This window comes from Lutjanus erythropterus, chromosome 11 (genome assembly GCF_056507025.1).
Source record: "Lutjanus erythropterus isolate fLutEry1 chromosome 11, fLutEry1.hap2, whole genome shotgun sequence".
In the NCBI taxonomy this organism is placed as follows: domain Eukaryota; kingdom Metazoa; phylum Chordata; class Actinopteri; order Lutjaniformes; family Lutjanidae; genus Lutjanus; species Lutjanus erythropterus.
The window spans coordinates 15,768,419-15,788,982 of NC_139327.1; the positions used below are offsets into that span (position 1 = coordinate 15,768,419).

At 41.1% G+C, this 20,564-nt stretch overlaps 3 protein-coding genes across 8 annotated transcripts; 2 read left to right on the forward strand and 1 right to left on the reverse strand.

The window, feature by feature from the left end:
* Positions 1–646: 646 nt before the first annotated feature.
* ccdc61 (coiled-coil domain containing 61) lies at positions 647–10,986 on the reverse strand. 6 transcript variants are annotated; one of them, XM_084730939.1, is made up of 13 exons: positions 10,740–10,986; positions 8,591–8,698; positions 7,670–7,827; positions 7,507–7,589; positions 5,814–5,974; positions 5,576–5,728; positions 4,550–4,757; positions 4,346–4,446; positions 4,017–4,237; positions 2,951–3,308; positions 2,835–2,868; positions 1,734–1,800; positions 647–1,639 (listed from the first exon to the last, which is right to left on the reverse strand). In XM_084730939.1, the coding sequence occupies exons 3-13, from the start codon at positions 7,815–7,817 to the stop codon at positions 1,545–1,547; spliced, it is 1,629 nt and encodes a 542-aa protein (XP_084587065.1). In that variant the 5' UTR covers positions 7,818–7,827; positions 8,591–8,698; positions 10,740–10,986; the 3' UTR covers positions 647–1,544. The 6 variants fall into 6 exon arrangements, with proteins under 6 accessions (XP_084587065.1, XP_084587068.1, XP_084587069.1 ...); XM_084730942.1 differs by lacking the exon at positions 8,591–8,698 and having other exon boundaries at positions 2,951–3,148; positions 3,230–3,308; positions 10,740–10,983; XM_084730943.1 differs by lacking the exon at positions 8,591–8,698 and having other exon boundaries at positions 2,951–3,148; positions 3,230–3,308; positions 4,364–4,446; positions 10,740–10,982.
* itpkca (inositol-trisphosphate 3-kinase Ca) lies at positions 9,231–15,273 on the forward strand. The gene is made up of 7 exons (XM_084730944.1): positions 9,231–10,264; positions 12,581–12,680; positions 12,801–13,014; positions 13,208–13,412; positions 13,524–13,625; positions 13,712–13,783; positions 14,572–15,273. Exons 1-7 carry the CDS (start codon positions 10,253–10,255, stop codon positions 14,776–14,778), a joined length of 912 nt encoding a protein of 303 aa, XP_084587070.1. The 5' UTR covers positions 9,231–10,252; the 3' UTR covers positions 14,779–15,273.
* A 2,473-nt stretch (positions 15,274–17,746) lies between these two features.
* kcnk12l (potassium channel, subfamily K, member 12 like) lies at positions 17,747–20,336 on the forward strand. The gene is made up of 2 exons (XM_084730330.1): positions 17,747–18,808; positions 19,089–20,336. The coding sequence occupies exons 1-2, from the start codon at positions 18,433–18,435 to the stop codon at positions 20,096–20,098; spliced, it is 1,386 nt and encodes a 461-aa protein (XP_084586456.1). The 5' UTR covers positions 17,747–18,432; the 3' UTR covers positions 20,099–20,336.
* The last annotated feature ends 228 nt before the right edge of the window (positions 20,337–20,564 follow it).

Sequence of the window (20,564 nt, forward strand, 5' to 3'; positions counted from 1 at the left end):
TTGCAAAATGTCTGTTAGCCACTTAAAAAAAAAAAATCAATATCACTTTAAGTGTACACTATATTTAGAATATTTTTGCTCCTTTACTTTGCCAACAGGCAGCCTTTTCCAGCGTGAAACTACTGGGTCCACTGCCTGCTAGAACATTCTTTCCAAAGCAACCAGACTTCATTGGCAAAATGAGTAATTTTACCTTGGAGACCATGGGAGTTGCTTGTCCACCGCTGCTCTGATCTGTTAGTTTGTGTTATTGTGTGACTCCGGTGTTTAAATATATTAGTTTGGATTTACCAAAGTCACACAATAGCACAAACAATCTAACAGATCAAGGCAGCCTACTGCCTTCATCAGTGTGCACTGCATTATCTTTCTTCATGACATAAACCAACATAAAGCGTACACGTCTCCTTCCGACTATGGCAGTAAAAACAGAGCAGCTGTTCAGACAGAGTCGCTCCCCTGAGAGGAGGGCTCCCTGCCTAGAAGCTTATTTGTTAATTAATGAAAGCGAGCCAGCTGCAGTGGTGGAGACCCTTCAAGGCCTCCCTCAGGCTCCACTTCAACTGACACTAGTGCAAAGGAAAGGAGTGTGTGCACAACTGTACAGGCCTGGAAAGTATAAAAAAAACAGTCCTTACACAGAGGATATGATTCTTATAAATTATATTTTTATGTTGTATAAAAGGCATTAGATCAGGGAAAAATTAGAGTAACAGTCTTTGTGCACATACAGCAGTTCATAAAAAATTTGGCAGTTTGACTATCATTAGATGTCGGTGTTCATGCACTTGCATGCCTGATCACCATGAAAGTGGTTTGGATTTGTGTACACATAAATACCAACATTAACAGTCTGTCCAAAACAAATTAATTTTGATGCAAATATTGTTCCCTTAACAAAATGTTATACAAGAGTTTTATGCTTGAATTTGGGATGTAAACCAAAAGAGAAAGCGGATCCAGAGTAGAAAGCGCTACATTTTAGTGCAAGGTCATATAATGGTATCAACTATAATGCTTCAAATGGACTGGTAATGTTGACTTCACGTTCGAGCGGGAAAGAGAACACACATTACAACATACAGATTGAAAATGCAACTGGGGCTGGAATGACATTTAACCACTATATCCTGTGATGACACGCATGCCATCACTCATGTCTAGGGATGTGCCGATCCAAAATTTAGCACTGGAAAAGGAAACAAAAGAATACATCAGCGTGTAAAGGATTGACGGACCGAGGTACTGCCAAATTTTACATCTAGTTTTGTTGGTTTGGTAAGGTGTATAAAAGAAAACACCAGTCCCAGACACAGTCATCTTTTAAGTTAATTAATAAAAACTTGGTATATTAAAAAAATAACTCCACAAAAAAATAGTCCTTCACAGTGATGGCTGTAGTTTCCCGAAGAAGAGGAGCTTTAGTCTCTTTCGTGAACAGACCAGTACACTGATCGCTCCTGTTCCTCAGTGAAACAGAAAGCTTGCCTGAGCTCCAGGCTGTGCAGTCGTCAGGGATCCACGAGTGTCTTGAGCAGTGGTTGTTAGTGTCCTGTATCCAGGTCCCTCATGTATTCCTGTAGCGCCTGCAGCCTGGCATCAATCTCTGATAGCTCAGCACCCGTATCTACAGAGCTGTCTGTGGTTAGAGATGTAAAATGATTAAAGATGGTGAGAGCTTCTTTTAAATTTAAATGATTTTATTGCTACAAAAATGTAGGCGATTGACTTACCTTTGTCTTTCATTCTGTGTGATGGAGTGCTGCATAATGGCTTCCTAGACAAAAGGCCTCCTCGAGACTAGAAGCAGACATATGGCACATTATACATAAAGACGAGCCTCGTGATATTCTGTGTTCTCCATTGTTGTTCAAAAACTATTATAAACACATCATTGAGCCACAATTTTGCACTGAGAGACCTTCTCTTTCATTATGATGAACATGGGCACTGTAGTTTCTTATGAGTTAATCCCACATAACTTTCCTGCTGCCTCAAATAGTCACTTGTATCGAATGTGTATTTATTCACATATTATTTTCAACTCGTTTTAAATGTTCAGAAGGAACAAATTAAGTTGAGGCTGTGAGCCAGAGAGTCGGGAAGTAGGACACTATTGAGAGACAAACTAAAACAGTGTTGGTTTTGGTCTTTTCATGTGATTTGTTGACAGTAAGAAAAATATAATTTAATTTAGGGCTGTGCAATATAATGACATAACCCTGCAACAATAGAAAAAGGTCTATCGTTTCATATTATGCAATTTCATTGTGTTGCAAATCATTCTTTACAGCAATATTTTTTTGTCAATTTGGATGACGCCTTGTGTTCTTTTTCATGGCACAGATACAGCCAGGAAATTTGCAGGGGGGCAACACAGGCAAACATGAGTGAGTGAATGTGATAATGCTGAACATGAGAAGGGCTCTGACCAGCTGAGAAAAAAACAAGGGTTTGGAGCCTAAAACAGCAAATTATGCTGCAGACTGATCCTCACAACAGACTCAAACAACAGTAACCTAATATTTGATATTTTGTTAATGATAAATTTAAAATTTGCGCAAAGGTTCTAAATAAAAGGGGAAAAATAATCAAATTGGAGTAAATTCCTTTTCATTGGTAGAGTATATAATAAAAAAAGAAATAAGCTTTTCCATGTGGAAAATTTATGTTAATTATTTATTCATTGAATTCACAGAAAATGTGCCATATGGTGTTATGTATTATTTTCTGGATATGAAAAGTTATACTGGAATATAAGATTCTGGTCATATCACACAGCCCTAGAATAACCCCAACTTTATCAGCAATGAACATTAAATACTGTCACTCACCACACTGGGTCCATTATAAGTCTGTTTTCTTCCTCTGTAAAACACAAAAAACATGTTAAAATAACCAGATGGAACAACAGATAATTCATAAAACCTAACCGAGGTAATCCAGTCACCTGAGCAGAGTTTTGGCCATTTCCTCCATATCCACTAACGAGCTCTCAGAGGAGTTCCTGCTCCCTCTCCGCTCCACAGATAAACTCCTGCCTCTGCTGCCAGTGCGGGTCATCTGAGGATAGGCCTCTCTGGACCGTGACCGCCCCCTCTCAGGGAGAACGGGTGATGTCAGCATGTCCCTCCGTACCTTCCTCTGTCTGACGCACAAAACAGGGTTCAAATTGTTGTTTCCGAGCAACAAGCACAAAGATGTCAAAGGAAAAATAACAGAAACCAACTTTTTGAGTTCTGCCTCTTTCTGCCTACGCTGTCTGTCCTGGATGTAAGCAGTTGGGTCAAAGCGAGGCACCCGAGACCCTGGAAGATAGTAGTTAGAAATACTGAGAAACAAGCACAAAATTAGACCTTATTCACAGCAGCCATATTGGTGTGAAATAGTAAACACATGTGTTACCAGTGATGCTAATTAAGGTCACGTTCCACTTAGTGTAGCAGAGCCTTTCCATTGAGTCAGTATGCACAATAGCAGCACCTTGTTTGAAGTGAATGGAACCAGAGGTTGTGTTGGACTTTCTCATTGCTTGTCATTTTGACAATTGGAAAAGTTACGACAAAATCTATTTTTGGTCCTGTCATTTGAATTTAATTTTTTTTTTATGTTAATAAGATATAGCCTATTTAATAGGAACAACTCATTCACAATAACAATAACATTTAAAGGAGACACATGCAATATATTTATTCAACTAACCCTAACTCTAACCCTCTGCAACCAACACAACCACTCATTACAGTTGATCGCCCTGTTTTAGTCTGTCAAAATGACAGACACCCTTCAGATTTATGAAAGACAAACAAACAAACTAAATAAAATCAGTCAATGATAGAAAATACTGAGTTAACGGGCCATCTGAATGGAATGGAACCTTAATTAGTATCATTAGTAACATCTGTGTTAACACTACTATTTCAGGTCAAAATGGCTGCTGGCAAAAAGGCCTATTAAATTTAGAGTAACAGAAATAATAGGTCACACTGATGCAACATCATGAACAGGGCCAGTACCAGTAGGAGAAGGTGAAGGTCTGGGTATACAAGCACGTGGTCCTGAGGAGTCTGCCCTTCTTCCCCTTTCCTCTGACATCCGGCCTCTGTCCTCCATCCGTTCTCTGGATCCCGAGCGAGCCCTCCCTACCCCGTACCCTGACCTCCTCTCGCGGGAGACAGAGCGATAGATTTCCCCGTCGAGTCGAGAGCTGATTTGAGCCGACACAGGAGTCACTCTGCTGCAGACGCACAGAGAGGGTGTGTAGGTCAATAAGATTTACAGTTCAAATGTTTACTCCAGATTGTAAGTGAATGAATGAAAGAGAGAGAAAGTAAAGATATAGTACACGCTTAGATTGTCTAACCCTCTCCGTAGTAACACCAGTTCACTGGTGAGACTCTTGACACGAATGCGGAGAGCACACTCTGACGCTCTCAGCTCCTCCAACTAGCCAGGAAAAGGGAGAAGCTGTTAAAACCAGCTGAGTGACAAAATAAACAACAGAAATCTTTTTTTCAGCTGACTACTTTGAGAAGCAGAATAGGTGCACCTGCTCCAGTAGGAGTCGCTGCTCCTGGCATCTCTTGCTTGCTGAGCGTTGACTTTTGGCCCTCTCCTTGACCAGCTGCTCCTCAAGTGTCCTCACCATATCTCTGGATCTCCAGTCCTCTCGTCCAGATGTGGAACCACTTCCACTGATCTGCAGCCGTTCCAGAACCTTAGCCATGGCCTCCTTCTCTTCTTTCACCAGAGCCAGCCTTGAAAACAATAGGAGACATTAAAGGGGTAGTTCGGATTATGTGAAGTGGGGTTGTGTGAGGTACCTCTTGATAGACAGTGTATTAGCTACAGTAGGTGCCAGACAGCAAGCCCCCAGATTAGAGACGAAGAGAGGAGTAGAGCATGGAAACTATGCCCTTACTGCTGTAAACAGGGTCAGCAGCACAACATATTTTAGCGGCTTAGAAAAGGCCCGCTTTACCTTGCTGCTAGACAGCCTTTTCCGATGGGAAACTGCTGGTATATGAGACAAACCAACCAAACTCTATAGGCGTTATTTGTCATTTTAACACTTGTAAGACAACACAGGAGTTGTTGGTCTATCGCTGCCTCGATCTGTCAAGTTTGTTTGTGTGATTGTGTGACTTCTGTGAATCTGGACTATTCTTTTAAAAGACCAAAGTTACAATAACACAAACAAACTAACTGGTAGATCATCAACTCTCATGCTCTATGAGGTAAAATGACTGATTTTACCAATAGTTTGGTTGGTTTGTACAGTGATATAGAGTGGTAAAAATATTCTAAATATAGTGTACACTGAAATTGATATTGATTTTTTGTGTGAACCTTTTTAAGTGGCTATGGTCCCTTTTGTTGCTGACCCTGTTCACAGCAATACATTGCTTATCTTCTGTGCTGGTACTCTGCTTCTCCAAACTGGGGCGTGCCGACCGCCATCTACTGTGGGTAATACACTGATGATCAATAAGTACCTAATACAACCCTACATCAAATAATAAAAGTCCCACACCCTGACATATTGTGACAGTGATAGAGATAAAATGTCACCTACTCTGCTCGTAGCCGCTGTATTTCTAGTTCTGCAGATTTGTTAACTCCGTGAGAGGTGACAGTGCTGAGCTCAGCTCTCAGAGCTCTGACTTCTTTTTGGAGGGCAGCCGGGTCAGGCTTACCCACATAGGGCAGCGGTAAAGGGTAGTGTATCCTACAACCATAGCATTATTGTCACTGGCACAACCAAGACTTAAATTATGCTTACCATGTGACAAAGCAAACATTGAGAGACACACCTGTCAAACTCCACAGTGTATATGAGGATGAGATATCTTTTGGCAGTGAGAGCAGAGGACTGCTGATGGCCGCGAGGACGGCTAACCACTCCTGCTTTCCTGTTACGTAGCAGCTCCAGGTCAGCGTAGGTCAAGAGATCAAGTGTAACAGAATCACTCGTCTGCAGGAAAAGCTCAAGTTAACTGTGTAGTATCAGAAATTAAACAGATCTCATGGCCATCGACCTGGGAAAAACTAAAAAAACTAAAAAAAAAAAAAAAACAACAAAAGATCAGGAGGCTTAAATTACAGAAACAGTTAATCTTTAATATTTATTACCTTATCATGTCTGCCTGACTGACACACACAGTAAAATAAAATAAAAATGTTTAACCATTTAATTTAAATTTATCATTTACATGCGCAAAAATAATAACAATGATTTATTTTTCTCTTCTGAGAATCATTAAACTAATGTGATATTAAAGGAGTGATATTTGAGGTGAGGTTGTATGAGGTGCTTATCCAGTCAGTGTAACATGTTCTCCTAAAAATGAAGGGGGGGGGGGGGGGGGGGACACCACCGCCCCCCAAAAAACAAAAACAAAACAACACACAGTATCAGTTTAAGTGTAAGCTATATTCAAAATGTTTTCATTGGATTACTGTCAGACTCCTTTTACAACAGGAAACCACCCTTATATGAGCAACACAATGCTCTCTCCAAAACCACCATACTCCTTTGGCAAAAAACTGTTTTAAATCTCAAGACACTTGAGTTGCCAGTCTACCACTGCCTCGATTAGTTAGTTAGTTAGTGTTACTGTGTGATGTCAGTGAATCTGAATTAACCAAAGTCACATAATAACACAAACAAACTAACCAATCAAGGCTGCAGTAGACCAGCAAAGCCCATGTTTGGTGACTCCTGTGTTCTGAGAGATCTTACTGCTTTTTTGAAAGAAATCTGGTGGCTTTGTAGAGAGCAATATCTGGCTTATTAAAGGGTGGTTTCCTGTCAGATGAGGCCGTGTCATGGCAAAGTAAAATTGTGAAATTTTTTTTAAATATAGTGTACACTAAAAACTGATTAATTTGTTTTAGGGGGCTAAAATACATTTTGCCACCAACCCTTTCCACAGCAGTACATTGCTTAGTGCTAGTGCTGCTTCTCCAAAGTGAGAGCACGCTGTAGGTAACACACGGACTATGGATAAGTACCTGATACAACCCCATTTCAAAAAAATCTGAACCATCCTTTCAGTGGTTTCACCGTCTTTGTACAAATTTGACTGTTTCTGTGGTCAGTGTTTTATCCTAAAATGGCCTGACAAACAGGACTGATGTTTGCTGAAACAGCACACACAAGTCTCTCTCTCTGTGTCCTTTGCTTATACTGTACATTTATGACAGTTCAGTCAAGAACAATTACTAAATGTACGTAAATTTCCAAATCTTTCTCTTATTTTCCTCCAGGCCTTCTCCTTTTGGCCCCTGTTCTTGTGCATTAATGAAAAGGAGAGAAGGAATAAGACAGCTCAGGATAACTGTGCATTTTTCGCTCAAGTGGAAACATTGAACTCGAATGAATGAGCCTCGCCTTAGCTGACACAGCCTCAAGCAAATCTGTCTGCTCACATTTTTCTAGTGACTTTGTATGCATTTGTGCCACCTCTTCGAGTTTTTATTCATTCTATCTAGCTTCAAACTTACCTTTCTAACAGCTGATTCCAACATGCTACAGAAAATGGGGAACTGCTTAAAGTTGCCAGTTTTGCGGGTGAGGTCCTCAATGTCTGAAAAAAAAAAAAAAAAGTGAGTAAGACTATTTGTGCCTGTGACGAGATCTAATCTACAATTAATATATGCTACTTACATGCTGGGTCGAAGTCCCCCCTCCACTGATCGGCTGTCACTGAGTCGGAGATTTCCACTATCAGGAGACCCTTGTCCACCTCTATCTTTACAGAGAACTCCACTCCTCGAAATACAATGTCCTCCATCACCTCAGAGCCCTCCTCCATCACTCTGGATCTGTGTCAGAGAAATCAATTACTCCTATGAATCCTGATGGCTGGAACAAACTACATGGTCCAAAACCTGATCATAAGTCTCATCTGACCAAGGAAACTATTTCTCTTGCAAAGTATGTGGGCCAAGTAAAATATTTATACATAGCAAAATAAATAATAAGAACTAAAAAAATATTGGTAGAGAGAGCACAGGGTGAAACAGTCAAGTTTTTGTGCATTTTCCTTAACCAACAATTGAGCACATTAAAAATTGCTAATTGCTGATAATTAATAAGATAGAAATCACACATCTTTTTGCAGTTTCAAACGTTAACACTCCGGCTGTGGTGTCCCCCTGTGAAATTTCTATTCTGAGCCGGAATTACTGTTTTTGTTTGCCTGTTTCACATTAAAACTAGAGTAGACAATGTTGTTTTGGTATGACTGAGAAATAAGTTCATAAAAACCTTTCAGCATATTGTACATCAAGTTGTTTGAGACAGAACTAGATTTCTGCACCTTCTCTTGGTTCTGTTTTCAGCATTTACAGAAGCTGGCCCGTGACGGTAGACTTAAACCAATCACAGGTCTTCTCAGACTGAGGGCTCCTATTGGCTGTTTTACTAGCGCAGCTGGATGTGCACGTTCCTTCGGTGAGACCCCGAATCAATGGAGGAAACTCCTGCAGGAAAAGTCACTATAAGGAGAATCTTAAGAAGTCCAGCTAATGAGCAGCATGCTCAGCTCAGGAGTTTGTCTGCTCACTCGGTTATTTTTGACTTCACCTTCAGTTGTGTTCATTCACATGTCTAGCGGGGCTCTGCCGGGGGCCGAAAGGACCGGGCAGTGCTGAGACACAGAGCCGGCAGACAGCTGCTCAGCGTCGGGGAGCTCTGCAGGAACAAAAAAACACAGCAGTCGCTCTGATGCTGGCTCCTTTATTGGCAGGAGAAGAGCTCAGAGTGTAAGTTTTAAACTTCTGAGATTAAAAAGAGGATTTATTTTCACACCAGCATTTCCTGCAGCAGTGACCAAAAAAACTGCAGACCTGCGGACTGGCTAGATGAGAGCTCAGCTTTTGTTTTTGAAACTTTTGAGATGAAAAAGCGGATTTATTTTCACTTCTGCCTCTCAGCCCCTCTGCTGCAGCGACCATGGAGAAATTACAAACACACGGACCAGCCAGACTAGAGCTTAGGCACATTGTGAAAGTAAAAAGAGTAAAGAGAGGACTTTTTTTTGGAGCGTACTAACATACAAACACACACAGGGCTACTGACATTTTTGGCCGCACTGAGTTGCCACTAATTTTTATTTGCATTACTGCTTATATCATGCTGAGCTGCACCCGAGATGGAGCCACTGTGGAGCAGGGACAAAGCGAGCCTGATTCACCTCCAAGCGGGCTGCGGTCACGTATCGCCAACAGGTATACTCTCAGGTATCTGCTTTATTACACACAGTTGATATATGTTGGTCATCATTGGAAATCATTAATAATCTTGTAAGAGGCAGAGATATTTTAATATTTAAATTAAGCAATATGTTAATGGAGTCATGCAAGCCAGTGAGACAGGAAGTCACTTAACTCAGAGTCCAGAGTGTGTATTTTCAGAGCAGTGGGCTTTTGTTTTCAAGACAATAGGCCTAACTCTACATTGACAGACAAATGACAGTTCTAAACAGCTGATCAGCTTACAGCGTAGTACTCATCCTCGCTTGTTATTGCCAATTTATGCTGCATGTGACCTGCGCTCCTGCAACCTGCCTAAGCTGCCATGAGTCTGGGAGGAAGTGGCTGGGATAAACAACTCACTTCGACCATAGATTGTGTGATAAATAGGATTTCTACCTGTTTGATATACCCTGTATGGCTCCAGTTCCCTAATTGGACTGCTGTACCCATTTTTGCACACCCAATTGCTACATGTTGCTCCTTTATTTATTTTTTGTGGTAAAATTCTGCATAGTATGACTTTCAATAGGTTGTCAAGGGAGATCTGAGTGGAGACAACTATAATCTATAAAACAGTCATTAAACAACCCAAAAGTCACATTACCAGTAAAGAAAGTGGTCCATATGTTATTTCTACTCAAATGATTGATTTTATTTATTTCTTGGTTCATTATCATAACCTTATTGTAAAAACATCACCCACAGAGGTACTGTGACTATAGAAACAAAATAGATGTCTGTTATTATGGGTGAGTGAATTGCCCATGGCATTGGCATAGTGATTTTTAACCCATCCACATCATTATTGTGGCTTTCTCTCCTGTTTCACCTGGTTCAGCTCACACAGTATGTCTTCATTCAAACACGCCTGTAGGGGCGGTAGTGAGCCGACAAACGAGTCCATTTCAAAAGGTGTCATCATTTTATTGGAAAAAAAGTTCTGGTTGGTGGCTCATATCATATGTCTGGGACTCAGTACAGGTTTTAAGCCATGTTTTATGAGGTAAGTCATTGAGTGTGTCTGTTACTTGCTTAGTTACACTGCTGTTAGATTTCGCGCTTGACTTCACTTTCTCCCGTGCAGAGTGAAAGAGACTAACGTAAATCTGTGTTAACCTCATCTTTCAACATGCACAGAAAATATTTGCTTGTTGCTTCTTTAGCTGGTGGTCCACACCAATAATGTTAAGTTTGAGGATCAGTGAAATTAATAATTTCGGCTTCTGAGATAAAACTATCGCAACGTTATCTTGTCTTTCTCTGTCAGTCGATCAGCTAGTCTAACATCTTCGTTCTGGTAAAGTAAACTGACCAACGTTAGCTAAGGTTAGCTAGCACTGATATTATCGTTAGTCAACGTTATTTACACTAGTTAACTTGACTCGCAGCTAACTCAGCTAACAAAGCTAACTGCATGAGAAACACATAACATTATTAAATGTGCGAATAAACGCCAAACAAAAACATGTCAACGTTACCTTTGGTTGCAGTAATGATCCTGAATGAGGTAAGTTGTCAACACATAGCTGCTCGTTAGAAACACACAGCGGTGTGTTAGCTTGCTGAAGTAAATGAAGCAGCTAGCCGCTTGACTGGTGCTACAATACAGAGTCCAAAACAATTTGTAATCCACCGGGCACCGTGGAGACTGGGGCGGTTCAACAACCGGGAACCGTTAAATTCTTCTTCTTCACTTCGCTCTGCCTCGGCTGCCTCTTCTTCTGCACACATTGGACGGAGCTGGACGCCTGTCAGGCGAACCACTGCCCTCCACAGGCCGTGGTGGGACATGTCCTCCACTGTGTGCTGCAAGATTACAAGACGATGCTGGGAACCAGTAAATCCATTATCAGAGTAACTGGTGATTAATTTAATAGTTGACAGCTGGATACTTTACTCAAGTAAAGGTACCACAGTAAAACCACAAACTAAAATTACTCTGCATCAAGTATAAGCTTTGAACATCTTACTTACTTAAGTAAAAGTATAATTAGAGAAATTGTACTTAAAATGTCAAAAACAAAAGCAGGATTTTACTGTTGTAGTTATTTGAGGTAGGTTTTTAAACTATATTGTATAGGACTGCAAGTAATTATTATTATGGATTAATCTACTGATTATTTTCTTGAGTAATTGGTTGATGGGTTTGCAAAAATTAAAAGAATAATGAGAAATGCTGTTACTGCCGTCACTACTGCAAATAAATACAAATGTGGTAGAAACATGCAAAAATATATTTAAAGTATCATTAGTAAGAGTAGTCATTATGCAGAAAAATGGCATCTTTTTATGTTATTGAATAGATTATTGTTACTCTTGTATGAATGTGTAAGCAGCATTTTACTACTACTTTATTTTGTATTCAGTTGAAGTGTGTTGAAGTGGAGTTAACTTTAGCTGCTTTGATCCCCGATGTGTTTGTTAAACCTTAAACTGCAAAAACTAAAAAGTATAAGATTTCCCTCCAGAATGCAGTTGAGTAGAAGTATAAAGTAGCATCTTAAGTGAAGTGAGCATGTAAGCTGTGTAGTTGTTACTTTTCACAACTGCAAATGCAAACAGTAGGCATCTTATGCATGAGACACACATCTCCCATAATATGATGTGATATTGTTACTCATCTTCAGTATGTTTTTGTTGTATGATCTGCAGTCCAGAAGAAAGTTACACCCCTGTGGCTCAGTTGGTATGTGTGTGAGGCTGTCAGTCCTCTGCAGTGGCCATGGGTTTGGTTGCAGCATGTGGTCCTTTGCTGCCAGTTGTCACCTTACTCTAACCTAACAATTAAAAACAGCAATGCCAGATTAGTATCTAATTTATAATGATTTGATGAACAGACAGAACCATATTTCACTACTCTATATTATGGTTATAATAATAGACACACTTTCCTCCAGTCAACAAACACATTTACATAATTGTGTCAGCACTACATCTTAAACATAATTTCAAAACTTGGAACTAACTTCCATGTTGACACGATCAACATCTGCGTGTTCAGCCTTCCACTGTTTGAATAAGTGGTTAATAGAGGCTTTCAGCAGAAAATAAGTGCTTCCTGTAAATGTTTGATAAACCTGTTGCATAAGACCAGAGCTGACCCTGTCCTCTGCATGTCTTCACTCAGTCTTGGTAAAGGGCCGTTTCCAGGGAGACGTTGTGCGCCCATTAGGCAAAAAGTCGAGCGACCGAGTCTGAAGTCTGAGGTCCTTGCTGCCTGTCTGTAAAGACGCACACAAACAGGCAGCAGAGGAGTGTGACCTGTAGTGTGTGTGTGCTGAAGAATGACTGACTGAGGTTTTTTGGTCTTCCGATGCAGAACTCCGCATGGAAGAAACACAAAGGTTGCGGGACTTCATCTCTCCTTCCTATGACTCCCAAGAAACCTCAGCAGTGGCTGCAAGTGGTTGGACATGCAGGTTTGTTTGTTTGTCAAGTTGCACTCTATTTTGCACCTCAGTGGGTGTAATTCTGGTAAAAAATATCCACAGTCTTGGAATAAATATTTAACAGTGTTCTGGTCCTTGCTTGCTTCACAGGGAGCTTTCATGTTGGGGATTATGGCACACTGCTGAAGAGGTTTTGTGACGGGGAGCAGCAGTGCTACCTCAGGCTGATGGAGGACGCTCTGAGGCCCTTTGTTCCAGCCTACCATGGTGTGGTGCAGCGCGACGAGCAGAATTACAACGTGATGGACAACTTGCTGACCCACTTCAACACACCATCCATCATGGACTGCAAAATCGGCAGCCGGTGAGTTTGAACAGGGGGAATTTTGTGCTTTTATTTATTTCAAATGTTGCTTTATTGACATTCTGTCAGCTTTTTATGAGCTCATCATGCAGTATATCTGCCTTATATGACATCGTATCTTATATTTGAATCTATCTACTGTATGTTTTTATCTCCAGTCACAATAAAAACATTGAGGCACTGTCCTTCACAGCACATACCTTGAGGAGGAGCTACAGCTGGCTCGAGAACGGCCCCAGCCCCGAAACGACATGTATGAGAAGATGGTGGCTGTGGACCCAGAGGCCCCAACGGTCCAGGAACGAGCCCAGCAGGCGGTGCTGAAAACCAGGTACATGCAGTGGAGGGAGACACTGAGCTCCACAACGACTCTGGGTTTCCGTATCGAAGGATTCAGGGTAAGCCACAAAGTGCATTTGTTTTTTGCGTGAATAAATTTTTTCATTTTTATAGTCTAATAATTGCAAATTTTGCATCAAAGAGCTGTAATCTGTACGTTACCTATGCAGAAGGCAAATGAAGAATGTCACACAAACTTCAAAAGGACCAAAAGCAGAGATCAAGTGATGGAAGCACTTGAGAACTTTGTTGAATCCAATACACACATTGTGGTGAGTGTGACCTTTGCTGATTTTCATTTACTCATGAACTTGTTTTTTTCTTGGCTGTCTTGTAAATCTTGTATTTTTCCCTCTAGTGGGGCTATCTGAGACGGTTGAAACAGCTGCGGCAGGTCTTGGAGGTGTCAGACTTCTTCAGAGCACATGAGGTTAGAAATACTTGACAGTTTTGTTGAACTTTGCAGTAGATGTTTTGAATGGGATTTTTGGAAATGTAAAGGATAGAACCACTGACTGAAAGCTTTTATTATAAAGCAGCAGAATCAGGAGATATTTTGTTTTCATCAGCAGTATCTTAACACGCCTCTGTGAATCAGCTGAAAGCAAAAATGAAACAGTAAATTACAGCTGATACCTGAAAGTTAAAACAGCAACACAGGAGAGAAACTAAACTTCAAACCACAGAGATTCAATTAGAAGTGACAAAAGTATTGAGAGCTGAACACACAGAGACTCTTAAAAACATCTTTTTCTCTGCCCTCCTGCACACACAAGTTTAGTCTCTGCTTTCCAGCAAGACATCAGAAAAAAAACGGACAGGAAACTTGTCGACTGGCAATAGGAAAGGAATGAAACATCTATTTTAGCAGGTTTACCTGCTTTAAAAAACCCTGCATATACGTGAGAATTTGATGATGATGGTGGTCTGTGTGGTCATCGTGACATGTGGAAGTAGAATTTCTTTCAATAATTGACGATAAACATCATTTGCAATACTTTAAAACTCCTGTGTTTTGTCCTTTGGACGTTTCTCAACTATTGGCCTCATTGCTACATTGACCCCGCGAGTTGAGGTGGTCCTGCTGTGCTTTGTCCACACAAACATGGACAGAATGAATGCAGAGTACTGACATTTAGCACAAATGAGCCTTTAGGCTGATAATATAGCACATCTGTCCACTGGTGGAGCCTCTTTCTAACAGCTGTATCCCTGCAGGTTGTGGGCAGTTCCTTACTGTTTGTACACGACTGGACCGGCAGAACAGGAGTCTGGATGATTGACTTTGGAAAGACTGTGGCCTTGCCATCACACATCACCTTGGACCACCGCACTCCTTGGATAGAGGGCAATAGAGAAGATGGTTACTTGTGGGGTCTGGACAACCTCATTGATATACTGACCAACATGCTGCCACTGACCTGAATGCCACTCTAAACATGTGTGGAAATGTACTCTCAGTCCTTCCTTCACCACTCATTAGTGAATGACTGCAGATACACTGGCTTTTGAAATAATGGTTATGGTGAATTGTGGGAATGAACTCTATTGGGAAATACTGTAGGAGGGTGTGAAAAATGGAGGATGTGATTGATTACAATAGCAACACATTTTGCAAAATGTGTTATCAAGCAAATAGTTTCCAGGACAGATTTATTTTCAGTAAATTAAGCCAACAACAAAGTAAAGTTTGACCACCAAAAAGACACTGAGCTTACCCTGTAAGAGCCAAACACAATCTCAGTCTCCAGCCTCGGCAGTTCGCATGCCCGATGCTACTGTCTTGAGATGACCGGCTCATTATTTCAGGAAACACATGGCAATAGCAATTATAAGCTAAAGTTATGGCTGCCCCCTCTGACCTGAGATGATCAGCAGTTTAAATGTCACACTGTGTCATTAAAATGGTGCTAAAACTAAGATGACTCATTTCCTGCACTTCTTCAATTCATTTGCCTGCCTCATTATTATAAATATAAATATTGCAGAAGGTTTAAATGCTTTATTTGAATGCATCACATTTTACATAAATATGATAAAATTATGAAAACACTTCCATGGATGTTAGTTTCATGAGTTCAGCTACACATAATGTTAGTAGTTAAGACTTATATTAGTCCAGCAAGAGAAGATCATGTGGTCAGAGTGAATTATGAGTTAATGGTTTCATTTTTACACAAACACGTTGAATTTCTATTATATATTCTGGTTTGTTTTGATGCTATGCTAACGGCCTGGCTCTAAATAGTTAGTCAGTCCACCACTTTGGCCCAGGCCACAACATCTCAAAAACTGTTGAATGGATTAGACCATAATTTTGTATAGATGTTCATGGTCCCCTGAAGATGAATCTTGATTGGACTGCCAAGAAGTCTGGTTTCATCTAGTGCCATCAACAGGTCAACATTTTAATTTGTTTGACACATAAAACCTGCTAAACTAACAACATTCAAACCATCCTCAGCTGTACTTTGTGTTTACTAAAATCAGCAAATATTAGGATGCTTAATTAAAAGGGAGGAAGTGGTTAACATACCTGGAAAACATCAAAATTGTCATTGTGAACGGGCAGTCATGACTTTCAGGAAACATTCATGATGCTCTGGGAACATTTATGGGACCATCCCAGCTAGAAGTGGTACGTTCCCAGAACGTTCTGAGAACATCACTGTTGGTGTAAAGGATGCTGCCTTGTAACATAAACAGAACATTTCTGGAAAGTCACAATATGTAGTAGTTTAAAGGATAGAAGAATATGATTTGGTGGAATGACTGGATCATGTCAAACAGATTGAAAAACACTTTTCTGCCTTCATACATGACAACTAATCAGTCAAAATGAAAGAATCTGCTGGACAAGTTGCAGATTGACTTGAGATGATAATTAGGCTTTAGACTAAATGCACAGCACTGGTTATTAACATACACTATCCATAAATAAACCAAATAGGAAAAAAGATAAATATATATTTTGTAGTAAACGGTACATTTAGATTGGTTAGGAGTACTTGAACGGGAAAAGCAAAATAATTATATTATAAAATAATTTTTATAATACTGTTAATTTTAGTTTATGCTACATATATATAGACAAATAAACATGAAATAAATAGTTTTTTGTTTGGTGCATAAGGCACAAAATTAATCTTAGCATGCAAAAACCCCTTAACAAAGTAAGTTTATTGTGTAGTTATTGGCTATTGTTAAATCCATTGTACAGTAATTCTGTTGAGAAAGTTTCAGACAGATATCAGTTCTTATTTATGTTCATGCTCACATACAGGTAAAATCATCATCATGTGTTAAAGTGATAGATAAGCAGGATTATAAACCTACACATATCAGAATATTAAACAAGTTCAACACCTGATGCAGGGCTGGCTATTGAGATGAAGGCAGATGTGCTCTCTGTCTTCCACACCTGTCCACTCCTGTCATTCAGCCATCAGACGGCAGGCAGAGGGAACCCCTGCCCTTACCTGCAGCACCAGACGAGATTAAAGGGACGGACAGACAGAGAAACTGAGAGTCATTCTCAACAAATCCTCCCACACAGTCTGCAGCAGCAACAACAAAAAGCCCACTGAGAGGGGCTGGAAGCTGCACAGTGCAGCCACAGTCTGGTCTGAGCAAACCCCACCAGAGCACTTTTGAGTTGAGTGCTTTGCTCAAGGGTACCTCAGCACCAGCCTCATATAATCTGTTCAGTGAAGATCTTAAAGGAATTTAAAATGTAACATAACTCTGAGGGAATTTAATAAAAGGTATATTGATTGTGTGATTTCAGTAAATCATTTCCAGTGAGAAACATGCTTCCTTCACAGGAGTACAGAGGACTGATTGACAGCTGAACATTATGATGTCACAGTGAAGTTGACCTTTGACCTTTTGGAGGTAAAATGTCATCACCTCATCATGTAGCATATGAAATCTTGAGTTATGGCCAAAAATATTTTTAGTGACATCACTGTGACCTTGGCCTTTAACCTTTGACCGCCCAGTAAATATTTGAGTCCAAGTGAACATTTGTGGCAAGTTTCAAGAAATTCCCTCATGGCATCCTTGAGATATCGCAGTCACAAAAATGTGATGACCTGAAAGTGTAAAAGCATAAAAGTCATTCAAAAATATTTTCAGGTTTTTCAAGATTTCTGACTCACAGAAGTCCTTCAACATACAATCATGTGCACCAAAAAAAAAAATCAGAGTGATCACTCCAGTAGTTTTCAATTTTTTCAGTTTATTAGCTGAGGAGAAGCTGTAGGTCAGGGATAATTACACAACACAAACCTTTTGTCACCTGCAGCGCTTTAAGGTGAAGGTAAATTAAGGTGAAATGAAGAGGAATACTGCTTTCAAAATGAAGAGATGACTGCACCAGTCAGGGCGTGTTTGGAGATGGAGGGGGTGGGCTAAAGGATGATGATGTCAGTGTGTGACAGATGAAACATCAGACAGCCTTTCAGTTTGCACAAAAAAAAACTCAAGAGGCTTCCTCCCGCTGGTCATTGTTCAGCAGATCCATGGGAAGAGCACAGCAGACCGACAGAGCTTGGGGAACGGACGCTGCTGTCACTGACAACAGGTATTATGTGTTATGTGCTTTGTTTTTTTTTTAACTTTAAACTTTGACTCTTGATTTTGTCTGTGTGTGGATTACATATCGTAAACTGCTCCTGAAAAATAATTGATGAATTTAGTGTTTTTCTATCATGAACATCTTTATGATATCTCAGTCAGATATTTGAGGTTGTAATCATTTTGTATTATTAAGGGGGAAAAATGAAATGAGACATGTACATTGCAATAAACTTACTTTTTAAACATGTCCTTTTTTGTTTTCTTACAGACTGTTTTCTCTTCAGAAGCACAATTTTCTTCCTAAATGATCAAAGCAGCCCTCAGTAACCTTCTCCAAGTGCTGTTTTTCCGATCCTGTGCAATTTTAGAGCCAAATGATTTGCTGTGCATGTAAACCAAAAGTGCTTTATATAGCCAGTGCATGTATGTTGTGTGGAGGGTGATGCATGCAACACGTACTGTGAGTGTGTGACTTGGTGGCACTGGTGGAGGCGGTGCATGTGGTGTATCTGTGCTGCTGCCGTGCTCATGGCTCAGAGGAGGGCTGCTGGTGGCTGCTGCTGCCCCAAGGCTCCGATGAATGAAGACAATGCCCGTTTCTGCCTGCTGGCTGGGCTCATCCTGCTCTACTTGTTGTGCGGAGCAGCCATCTTCTCAGCCCTGGAACACCCCTTTGAGATGCGCGCCCGTCGCCTCTGGAAACAGCAGCTGGACAACTTCACCCAGCGATACAGGGTCAACCTGGGTGCCCTGCACACTCTGCTACGGCAGTATGAGGAGGCAAACGGAGCTGGGATCAGAGTGGATGCATTGAGGCCCCGCTGGGACTTTTCTGGAGCTTTCTACTTTGTGGGCACAGTGGTATCCACTATTGGTAAGTCTCAAAGCATTTTTTGTTTTTCTGAGATGCTAACTTAAAAGTTCTTAAATGGCACTTAAATGGCACTCTAAACGGCTCACATTTTGTCTCCTGGAAGGGCTCCTAGAGGACACTATTATTACGTCTTGGACGATGGGCCACTCTAGAGTGCATTTATCATATTTTACCTACCATAGGAACATCAAAGAGAACACTGCATTTTTTCACTGCATTTTGTCCACAGTGGTATATTTTTCAACCTTGACCTTTCAACATTTTATTTCTGTCTCTCTAGGCTTTGGCATGACCACCCCGGCGACCATCGCTGGAAAAATATTCTTGATCTTCTACGGTCTCATTGGCTGTGCTGCTACCATCCTCTTCTTTAACCTCTTCCTGGAGAGGATCATCACGATGTTGGCTTACATCATGCGCTGGTGTCATGAGCGTCGGCTGAGGTGTGCTGGAGTCAGGGTGGTGTCGAGCAGGGAGGAGACATCCCATGAGGAGGACAGCTTGGAAGGCTGGAAACCGTCAGTATATTACGTGATGCTGATCCTGGGTGTGGCGTCGATTGTGATTGCATGCAGCGCCTCCACCCTGTACAGCTCCATGGAGAACTGGAGCTACGTGGACTCCCTCTACTTCTGTTTCGTGGCCTTCAGCACCATCGGCTTTGGGGACCTAGTGAGCAGTCAGAGACAGCAGTACGAGTCTCAGGAAGCCTACCGGCTCGGGAACTGCCTTTTCATCTTAATGGGTGTTTGTTGTATCTATTCACTTTTTAATGTCATTTCTATTATTATCAAGCAAACTCTCAACTGGATTGTGGGTAAGCTGGTTTGCTCCGGGCGCCATCAGGCCTGCTCCTGCTCTACACCTGGCTGCGGGTGGCTCTGCTGCCCCTGCCTCCAGAACAAAACCCACAACCAGAGGCGCCTGCCTGCACACCTCAGACAAAAGCGCTTAAAACGCAACACTGTGCAGCCCATCTCATCACACTGCCCTGCAGGAAGACACCGTTACAAGGAGGGCTCTGTGGAGACGGTGTGTGACAGTGAGACGGATGCAGGTGCTATGCCTGATGGGGTGTATGTGGGCCGTCGTCTGTCAGGAGAGATGATCTCCGTCAATGAGTTCATGGTGTCCAATAAGGTGTCTCTGGCACTGCTGCAGAAGCAGCTGAGTGAAACAGCTCACCAGGGCCCACGACAGAGCCACAGCCATCAAAATGGATTCTCTGGTGGTGTGGGGGCTTTGGCCATTATGAATAATCGCCTACAGGAAACCAGTGTGGACAGGTAGCACCACTAACATGTTATTCTTGTGTGCATTGTTTTGGGTTCTCTATATTGGAGCCTTTATCCTACCAGTGTTGAGAAAGTCAACCATTTGTTCCCTCAGTGAGACAAAACCAAATTCTAAGAATAGAATAATTTTCTTCTAATTAGTGTATGTTCAGCACCTTTCTGAGCAGTTTCAGTGAAAGTCTGTTCAGATAGTAGCAGACCTCCACAATGGATTCTTGGGCCGTATTACAGAAACTTACTATCCAAAGTCTTAAGTGAAGACAGGAGGAGTCTAAGTTAGGATTTTTCCCAGTTTGATATTACAGACACAAATCCTAACTTTGGTGGTATCTTATCTCAGGTTAAGAAATTCTAAATATTCAATATATACATATATATATGTATATATATAACACTCCTGTTAGCTTTTAGCTAATTATTAAGTTAGCTACTACTACAGGTAGAAAAATGAGGGATGAGAC